This window comes from Pagrus pagrus (genome assembly GCF_965226575.1).
Source record: "Pagrus pagrus genome assembly, chromosome: 19".
NCBI lineage: Eukaryota > Metazoa > Chordata > Actinopteri > Spariformes > Sparidae > Pagrus > Pagrus pagrus.
Window position 1 is genome coordinate 2230342 of NC_140203.1, and position 10421 is coordinate 2240762.

Here is a 10421-nt window from a genome sequence, read left to right on the forward strand (position 1 = left end):
GAATTACACATAAATATTTTGATCTACAACACATCTGTGTGTTAGAGCTGAAATCATCAGAAACTCTCATGAGAGCGATTTAAAAGGCGAGCTGCATCCCACCAGCGTGATCGTGTTCAGTCCCTGAGCTGGTGAAGGAGTGTCGATGGGATTTAAATAGTTTTTGTGGCAAAGAGGATGATGAGGATGAGGACGATCAGCACGATCACGCCGATTATGATCATCATTTTAATGTTTTTCCACCAGTATTTCCTGGCAACCCGCGTGGACGTTCTCTGGAACGAGTCCGCCTGAAAAGAGACATAATTGAAACCTAATTAAACACAAGTGATGGAAGAAATCACATGATTTTTCTATATTTAAAGGGGAACTTTTTATGGGATTTTATGAAAGTCTGGTTACAGGTGTTGGGGAGAAGTATTTTGTGGCTTGATGTTACAGAAGCTTATTAAAGCCACACCAGGGAAAGAAAACTGGATTATTATTGTGTTACAACATATAAAGTTTATTTTTTAAACAAGATTTTATGACGTTATTATGAAATACAAACTAACTACAATATAACATGAAGCTTTTCTTGCTATAAAATATATTGATGTTATAATGTGAAACTTTGTGATAATTTGCTGTAATGATATATTTTCACACCATATCGCATCGTAACGTGACACATTTCATGTTATAACAATGAAAGTAATCATCACATGAGACGCTTCACATGATGACAACATAAATGGCATGTTGTCATAACATATCACATGTTAATGTGAAATGTTTTACATTATAACAACAAATATATAGTTATAACAAGCTAAGTTTCTTGTTATAACATAAGATTTCATGTTACAGTGTGAAACTTTTTGTATTATATCAATAAGTTATCACTAATGTGACATGTTTCACATTATAAGATAAATAGTATATTCCAATAACAAGAATAATTTCTTGTTATAATATGATAAATTTGTATTTCACTGTGAAAACATCTTTTTATAAAAACATACTTTTCATGTTGTAACGTGACGCTTTTTATTTTTGTGTCGTGGCGTCAAGACGCTGTCGTACTTCTGCACGTGAAACAAAGTCTGAGAGGCTGAGAGACGATTAACGTGAGAGAAAGGAAGAAAAGTTTTGTTGCATAAAATTAGTTTTAATTTGTTGGACGCTTCTCTAATCTCTAAATTAAACCATCTGGAGGTTTACAGTGAAACTGTCTCTCCGACCACCGGCGGGCATCTGATGACATGACAAGAGGCCCCGAGGGTCCCTCAGGGGGCTTGAGGACGTCTCCAGCAAAAAGGGGAACCATTTATTTTTACTATAATTTCATCCGTGAGTAACACCGAGACATAATGTCTGACTTTTGTGGTCACAGGTTTCAAACACTGTAATAAAACATCTCAAAGCTAAACTCTGATCAGACGGAGGAAGTTTAAGAACTCACTACAGCCGTCAGATAAATGTTGTGGCGTAAAAACCTTTCCCTCTGAAATGTCGTGGAGCCGAAGTATAAAGTGGCAGGAAAAGGAAATACTCAAGTAAAGTACAAGTATCTCATATTTGTACTTGAATACGGCTCTGAGTCATGTACTGTGGTCATCATGATCGAACACTCACGGAGGCCTGCAGGTCATCAGTCTTCCCGATCAGATCATCCAGTCGGTCGCCTCTCTCCAGCACTTTGCTGATGTTGTCTGTCAGAATGACCTTCACCTCGTTGACCTGACCCTGCACCTGGTCAAGTTTAGCCGCCGAGCCGGGAGCTGGGGATTGAGGGTTAACGGCAGCCTGTGAAAAAACAGGGACAAACCGGTGTCCATTAATCTGTGGATTATTTTCTTGATTAATCGATTAGTTGTTTGGTCAATAAAGTGTCAGAAAACTGTTGATATTCAGTTTACTGTCATAGAGAAAATATTCACAGTCAAAGGTTCACTTTTAAAGAAGGTTGATTTTTGAGTCTTATTCCCAAAATAGTGACGCTTTGATTGTAAATCAAGTCAGTCGCCATCCCAAAGGTTCAGTATTTGACCTCAAAATTCTCACTTTAAATTTATACTTCTGACTTTTTTCCTCATAATTCTGACTTTTTTCCTCATAATTCTGACTTTAAGCTCATAATTCTGACTTTAAACTCATAATTCAGACTTTTCTCCTCATAATTCTGACTTTAAACTCTTAATTCAGACTTTTCTCCTCATAATTCTGACTTTAAGCTCATAATTCTGACTTTAAACTCTTAATTCAGATTTTTTTCCTCATAATTCAGACTTTAAACTCTTAATTCAGACTTTTTTCCTCATAATTCTGACTTTAAGCTCATAATTCTCACTTTAAACTCTTAATTCAGACTTTAAGCTCCTAATTCAGACTTTTCTCCTCATAATTCTGACTTTTTTCGACTCAAAAATCTTTCTTACAAGTGGACCTTTAAGAAGCTGGATTCAGACAATGCTGACTTTTTTAACTGATTAATTGAAAATCAAAGCAGTCGACCATTTATTCAACAGCTGACATCTAATTGACCAGCAGTGCAGAAGTTAAATATAGTCAACAACGACCTCTGTGGTCACGATTATAGTGACCAGACTCACTTCCTGCTCCCGAGTTAACAGGAAAAGGGCTCTATCAGTAAACCGCGGCCTGTGTGATTGTCAGAAAACCTCCAGCACTTTGCTTACAAAGTAAACCTGGTCAGCAAACATGAACCGAGCTGTAGGGAGTCATTTTAGATCATATCAAGATGAAAATCAAGCTGTGATATCTGAACAGACGTCTGAGATGAAGGACCAAACAGCACTGTATAAAAAGCACATCACTCACCATCGCAGCTCTGTTTCTCCGTCACAACCAACAAAACAACCTCACACAAACGCACAAAAACCTCCACAGAGTCCTGGCAGCACAATAAACAGACCTGTGCTTCTTGTGACTGTATGAGTCACACAGTAAGAGCTGAACAAACCTCTGCTGAAGGTTGCACCTTTTCTGTGTTACTCATTAACTAAGCTGTTGCCTCAATCAAAGTCTCATTGGCCCAACAGGAGCTAGACACCATCACCACAAACAACAAGTCAGATCATGACCCCGCAGACCTTTCATTTCCTGCTTTTCATGACAACAGTTGTTGGAAAAGAGAACATTTCAGTTTAAACAGCTAAAAACGTCTACATATGTGTGTCTACGTACCATCAGCTGATCGAGCGGTGGATGCAGGCCAGCACTGAACTGATACGTCCGGGCAAAGGGCTCAGCCGGGATATTTGCAAGGCAATAAAGGAGTGAAGTCACTCTGTTGCTTCACTTCATTTCCTCATCCTGCGTTTGGCAGTTTGTTGTTTCAGCAGTGACAGTTCAGCCTATGTATGCAAATATGCTTCACCCGTGCAGTTTTTGAGGGAAGAGCTCAGTTCAGCTCAGCTCAGCTTCAACAATATGTGTGATTTCCTTAGTTATGTACAAGAACCACATCTCATAAATAACTGTCACTCCACCCAGCAGCTGTCTGCAGTCTGAAGTCATCTGTGGTGATTAATGATAAAAGTATTCAGATCATTTACTGAAGCTGAAGTAACATAAATACTCCATTACAAGTAAAACTGGGTTTAAAATGTTTCTCAAGTAAAAGAAGAAAGTCAAACGTTTACCATTTAGTTTTATATTGAATCCAGGAGATTTATTTGTGACAGAGAGGTGTCCTGCTTTAACTGAAGTGAGAGATCTTAAAGGAACAGTTCACCCAAACATGAACATTGCTGATGGAAAGTCAGCCCAGAAAATATTTCTGGAGCTTCACTGCAGCATCCTGCTAAACAGCTGAAGTAGCTGTTGCTATGTAGGCTCCATACAGCTTGTCTGGTGTAATCCCAAAGATTTGAAAAGATGTTATATAAACCCTATTTGGAGAGGAAATCTTCACTGTAGCTGCAAAGCTAAAATTGTTAGCGTGTAAATTAAGTCTTTCCAAATCAATTTGGGATCTCAGAGCTTGGATTACACCGGGTGAGCTGTATGGAGCTACTTTATTTGCAACCCAATCATCAGGATAAATGTTAGCCAATAACCTTTCTGCAAAACAACAGATAAGTTAAAATTGGATGTTTCTTTATGTTGCAACTTTACGTTTGTTTAGGTTCAATTTTCTTTTTGTGAACACTGTTTGTTCACCACTTCAGGTGAGGAGAACATCACGGTTTGGCTTGAAATACTTCTTTTGCTCTCCACGATCGCGGGTGGAGATGGTCTGACTTCCTGTGAAAAACACCCAGTTTTGCCCGACACAAACAGACATGGAAAATGTGTCCACGGCTCATTTATTGTGTGTTTTAAACTGACGAACATCACATGTGTGATCATGACACAATTCAAACAGGATCAATACATTATTTGTCTCTTCATTCACTACCAGACAAAGTTTTTATCAAATAGGGTCCCGTGGTGGTCCACCGGAGGGGGCGTGACTTTGGCTCGTGTTGCATTGTGGGTAATGTAGGCTGAAAAAGCTTTATCAATGCGTTTTGGCCTTCCGTACACACGTAAACGACTTTTCAGGTCACGTAGCTTTAGGAAAACTCTTGCCAGGGTGAAGATATTCAGAAACAGCGTTTACAGTGTTTATGTGTAGACAGGAAAACTGTCCTTTGTTTGGCAGGCTTCTGATTGGCCATCGTGGCCTTACGGTAGAGATTATGTCACCACCTGTTGGTTTGGTGTGAAACCTAATGCGTTTTTTTAAAAAAAGACCCGTGTACGTGAGGACAAGGTCTAAAAAAGGTGACATCTCTGCGTCTGCTTTATCCATTTTCATCATTTCTTTGTCCGAACTGTCAAAAAACGGTGCCTACATTACCCACAATGCAACTCAGCCACTGAGTGACATCACTGGAGGCAGTTTCAGATTACATGCAGCTTTCTCCGGCGCCACAAAAAGCTGTATACTACTTCCCCCACGCATGCAGTAGCATTTCTAAAGACCTGTTAACACACTTTAATGTATAAAATCGGTGGAGTCACCCTTTAATGTTACGTTTTCACGTCCCGTGCTGCGTCATAACAGCGACATCTTGAGGCTGTCCCGGCTGCTGCCTGAAGGACTCCCGCATGGAAACGTCCTCCTGGAGCCCACATTCAGCCTTTTCACACGGCGAAGTCCACCGAGAAACACACACGTGTGTAAAGTTGTACTTTTATCATTAATTCGTCCCGATTAAAAAACGACACATCAGCCGCTTCCGGCAGTTTTCCGTTAAAACCGTCGGTCCTGAAAAGTCGCCCCGCCGCCGGCTCCTCTCGGCTCGACCCACCGAGTTAATCATTGCTTTTCCCGGTCAGACTCAGCGGACATCAGGAGGCTGCTTCACTTCACAGCGCGACGTCGAGCCGACACGTTGAGTTCAGCTCGCTTTTATCCACGTAAAGTCAACTTGTGTCCCGAGCGGCGAGCTGAAGATGAACCCGAGCGGAGCCCGCAGCGGGAAGACCTTCCTGTTCACATCCGAGTCCGTGGGAGAGGGACACTCCGGTACTGTGCTCATCTGCGCCCCGACACCGAGGGCAAGTCCTCGGTACATGTCTGGGTCTTTAATATCTTTAAATGTATATGTGGTAACACTTTATAGTGTCTGTCACATCATTAAAAATAAAATATATACTAAAAAATTGCAAACTTATAGTTAATTATTATTATTATCATCATTATTTGGATGAGAAGCAACTGATGCTTTTAAACTTTGCTTATGAACCGTTTCATTGTCTCTTATCAGTGTAATTACTTAAGTTAATATAATTAACTATAAATGTACCATTTATTAATGATGGTTATTATAAAGTTTTTCACATGTCAATAAGTTATTTTTGGCAAATAAATAAGTTCAATACATTTAAGTCCAAGTTTTCTTAGATATTATTTCCTAAGTGATTATTGGTCAAATTGCAGATAAATGCATAGATTTATACTATAGTCAAAGTTATAGTAGTCAAAATGTTCTGGGCGGATGGAGGCAGGAGCTCAGTGTGTCTAAAATCCTGAATACAACTATGACTCATGTTTAACTGTGTACTGCATGGACATGTGTGGACATGTGTGGACATGTTGAGACCCTTATAATCAATAGTGGAAGAAGTAAACAGATATTTTACTTAAAGGAGCCCTGTGTAGTTTTAGAGAAGAAATTCAAACTCTTTTAATATTTACAGTATTAATGAGGGAATACACAAACTCAAAATACGTATTTTTTCCATCAGTGGATAAACAAGCTGTAAGGTCCCAGAACACTGTTTGAAGCTAGGAAGGTGGCAGGGTCCGCCACCTATAAACAAAGTAAAACAGTATATTGTGTTGTTCCTTTAAGGTCAGTTTGTTTATTCAGTTTATTCAGTCATGTAAACAAAGAGACTCTGTTTATTTAGTCTGTTTAGGCAGTAAAGAATACGTCAATAAAGATCGTTATCGTTTGTCTTTGTGTTCACAGATAAAATGTGTGATCAGATCAGTGATGCTGTACTGGATGCATACCTGAGCCAAGACCCCGACTCTAAAGTGGCCTGTGGTAAGTGCTCTTATGATGTTGACACGTTGGGTGAATTGTTCCTTTAATGTTATAATAGCCCACAGAGTCTTATAACACTAAACTCTTCCCTGTAGACACAAAGATAGGTGAGGAATACACAAGAATAAAATACAATACAGTAAAACATGCCATGGAGTTCAGTGGAATAGATAAAAGTTAAATAAGTGCACGCACACAGACGAGCATTCAGCAGACAATTACAAGCCACAAGCTGCTCCCGGGTCACACAGTGAGTGTGAAATGTTGCCCTCTGGAGCAACTCTGAACTATCAGCAGACATGAAAGCAGTGCAGCCGACATACCTGCGTGATTCTAGCTTCAAAGGTGTGCCGATGGCTAATGGTTATACAATCAATTATCTTATACTGGATCAGCTTTTGTCCTTTAAAACAAAGTTCAGTACTTTGTTATGTCACTGGAAGTCAGCTCCCTCTGAAGCATCTGAACTGACAGTAAATTGTATTTTCACTGCTCTATTTTTTGTTACTTTTTCCGCTTGTTTGCTCAGAATCTGAGCCCGAGTCGGATAAGTTCATTAGTTTTATTTATTATCCTTTCACAAATTATTTTTGTGTCGCCGGCAGTTGTAAAACAAAAAAACAACCATAACAGATGATTCGCAGATGATGCAAACAACAGCTGTGTTCAGACGAGAATGCAACGGAAGGGGGAGACGAAATAACACATATAGTGACTGAATGTGATCAATATCACCTTTAAATACAGGAAACCTTGATAAATACTTGTTGGTGAGCAGCTTGGACGATATCCAGAATGTTATATCATGATATTTTCCCGCCCAATATTATTGTTGTAACGTAAAGTACACATTTTTTATTTGTGTTTTGTGTTGAGGACTGAGAGGTTGGTATGCTGTTCACTTCTTTACATCTTCCTTTGCAGCAACACAAACAACACTTTTAAATAAGAAAGTCGATATTGTAAAAAATATCACATATGTCGGCAATATTGTGATATTTGATAATATCGAGCCTTATTGTTACGTCCCTTTCTTCACTCTGTAGTCACAGATTCCTGGTTTGTGTCGTTACAGAATGTGTGACGAAGACGGGGATGATTTTACTGGTGGGAGAAGTGACCTCTAAGGCCAAAGTGGATCTCCAGACGGTGGTCCGAGACACCGTGAAGTCCATTGGCTATGATAGTTCTTCAAAAGGTGCAGTATGATGGGATTCAGTATTATTAGTCAATAACTTTGAGTGAATGAAGTGAATGAGTCCCGACTGTGACCTGCAGGTTTTGACTACAAGACCTGCAACGTGCTGTTAGCGCTGGAGCCGCAGTGCGTGGAGATATCAGACTGTGTGTTTGAAGGCAGGGATCAGGAGGACATCGGTGCTGGGGACCAGGTTCAGTGTTTCACCTTTAAATCCTCAACTATTTCACTTCCTGGATTTATAATTGCCTCGTTATACGTTGTGAAGGTGGTTGTAAAGAGTCACTTTGGGAGAGGAAAGGGCTGCAACTAATGATTATTTTCTTGATTAATTGATAAATTGTTTAGTCTGTAAAATAAAAAAAAATTAAAAAAAGGTGAAAAATGCTCAGTTGAGTCCAAAGTAATGTCTTCAAATCGCTTATTTTGTTCAACAGACAGTCCAAAACCAAAAGTGTCTTTATTTATTGTTATAAATGACAAAGAAAGCAGCAAATCCCCAGTTTAAAGGAGCCAAAACATCTCATTTACATTACAGTGAAGCACATGGAAACCAGAAAGCGTTTGATGCATTGTGATTGTTGTTGTGGCTTCTTCTTCTTCTTTCTTCTTCCTTCTTCCTTAAATGACAGAAACCCCTGCTACTCTGAGTCTGCAGACAGTCCTGCTTGCCTAATCCTGCAAGATGACACTCAGAAGCTCTTTTTCAACTGTATTTACTTCGATTTAAAGATTGGAAGATGAATCTGTACAAAACTTTGGACCCGACTGCTCTCACTGGGTTTCCATCTTTATCTCCTCAGGGTTTGATGTTTGGATACGCCACAGATGAGACCGAGGAGTGTATGCCCTTAACCATCCTTTTGGCTCACAAACTCAACTACAGGCTGAAGGAGCTGTCGCGCAACGGAGAGTGTCCTTGGATACTACCAGACTCCAAATCACAAGTGAGCCTCCTCAGAACCTCCTTTGGTTCCTGTCTAATAAAGGAATAAAGAAGCACCAAGAATTCTGCTGCATCCTCATTTCCTTGGCTTCTCCTTGGCTCTTTCCTCCAGGTCACAGTGGAGTACCGAGACAACATGGGAGCCATGGAGCCACTGCGTGTTCACACTGTGGTCATCTCAGTCCAACACATCCCCGAAATCAGCCTGGAGGAGATCAGACGCCATCTGATAGAGAAGGTGGTGAAGGTCATCATTCCTGCCAAATACTTGGATGACAAGACCATCTACCATCTACTGCCAAGTGGGAAATTCCTTCTCGGTGGCCCACAGGTGAGTGAGGACGAATCCCCAGAGGGAAATAAATCAAAAGTGTGTTAAAGCAGGTGTTGAGCGATGTTTTTGTATCACCAGAGTGACGCAGGACTCACAGGGCGTAAAATCATCGTGGACACATATGGAGGGTGGGGTGGCCACGGAGGAGGAGCTTTCTCTGGGAAGGATTACTCCAAAGTGGATCGGTCCGGAGCTTACGCTGCTCGCTGGGTCGCCAAGTCCTTGGTCAAAGCCGGACTGTGCAGGAGAGCCCTCGTTCAGGTGAGGAAGATAAAAAGACATGATGTGTTTGCTTACAGATGTTTGTGTTGAAGTGCATTTGAACGGGGTGCACAAAAAGATACTGAGGACACAATAAAAGCAACAGAAGCAAGTTCACATTAAGGAAAAAATAAAGTATATAAAGAAAAAGAGCAATAAAAGCACTACAAAATGATAAAAAGATACGTATATTTAAACAAATATTATATATAAACACTGGCATCATGTATCTCTCTGACACTGATTCTAAAAGATTGTTATTATTTGTCTGATTCTTCTTGATGACCTTGAAAACTGTAGAAGAGATGAAGGTAGAAGTCTGAGATGTCCTGACAGCTGAGAGCATCGATTTATTGTCCGTTATTCCCTTCAGATCTCCTACGCTATCGGTGTGAGCCATCCACTCTCCATCTCAGTGTTTCACTACGGCACGTCGACCAGGGATGAAGACGAGCTGCTGCAGATCGTACAGAAGAACTTTGACCTGAGGCCCGGGGTCATTGTGAAGTATGTGTAGTTTATTTTCATAGCTCCAAACACTATTCATGTCTTGTTCTGTAAATATAACCGCGTAACACCGACTGGGTTTCTCTTGCAGAGAGCTGGGTTTGAAGCGGCCGATTTACCAGGCCACTGCCTGCTACGGTCACTTCGGCAGAGAGGAGTTCCCCTGGGAAAAGCCAAAGCCTCTGGTGTTTTGAGTCCAGGAGCCGATCACATTTATAAAACAGTCAAGAGTCACAGAATCCATGTTTTCTACAGACCGCTGTGGAGCTGAAAGCAGAAATGTCTGTTCTCTGTCCTCTCTTAATTTCTGACCCTAAACTGTGAAGGCAGTTGTCTCGGTGCCTTTGTTGAAGAATTCATTTTGATTCTTTTATTTTTTATTTTTTAACACAACCATGATCAAGGTACACTCCTGTATGAGAAACTGTAGTTATTGTTAAAAAATAATCATGCTGTGAATGTGAAACTTTTTGAGAATCTTGGAATAAACTGTCAGATTTATTACAATCATTTATTTTGATAAAATGTAATAAATATTTTGTGATTAAAAACCTGCATAAGAATACATCAGGTCTCTGACTTCATTTAAAATTACTTTACTTGAGTGTTTCCTTTTCATGCAACTTC

The 10421-nt window shown here is 40.1% G+C and overlaps 2 protein-coding genes across 3 annotated transcripts; one reads left to right on the forward strand and one right to left on the reverse strand.

Annotated features, from left to right (window-relative positions):
* Positions 1–14: 14 nt before the first annotated feature.
* Positions 15–3526, reverse strand: LOC311275469 (vesicle-associated membrane protein 8). 2 transcript variants are annotated; one of them, XM_084384052.1, is made up of 3 exons: positions 3190–3526; positions 1618–1788; positions 15–290 (listed from the first exon to the last, which is right to left on the reverse strand). In XM_084384052.1, exons 1-3 carry the CDS (start codon positions 3190–3192, stop codon positions 153–155), a joined length of 312 nt encoding a protein of 103 aa, XP_084240178.1. In that variant the 5' UTR covers positions 3193–3526; the 3' UTR covers positions 15–152. The 2 variants fall into 2 exon arrangements, with proteins under 2 accessions (XP_084240178.1, XP_084240179.1); XM_084384053.1 differs by lacking the exon at positions 3190–3526 and adding an exon at positions 2824–2978.
* Positions 3527–5050: 1524 nt separating this feature from the next.
* Positions 5051–10359, forward strand: mat2al (methionine adenosyltransferase II, alpha-like). The gene is made up of 9 exons (XM_084384044.1): positions 5051–5521; positions 6471–6548; positions 7624–7746; positions 7827–7939; positions 8550–8693; positions 8805–9023; positions 9105–9287; positions 9661–9794; positions 9886–10359. Exons 1-9 carry the CDS (start codon positions 5449–5451, stop codon positions 9986–9988), a joined length of 1170 nt encoding a protein of 389 aa, XP_084240170.1. The 5' UTR covers positions 5051–5448; the 3' UTR covers positions 9989–10359.
* The last annotated feature ends 62 nt before the right edge of the window (positions 10360–10421 follow it).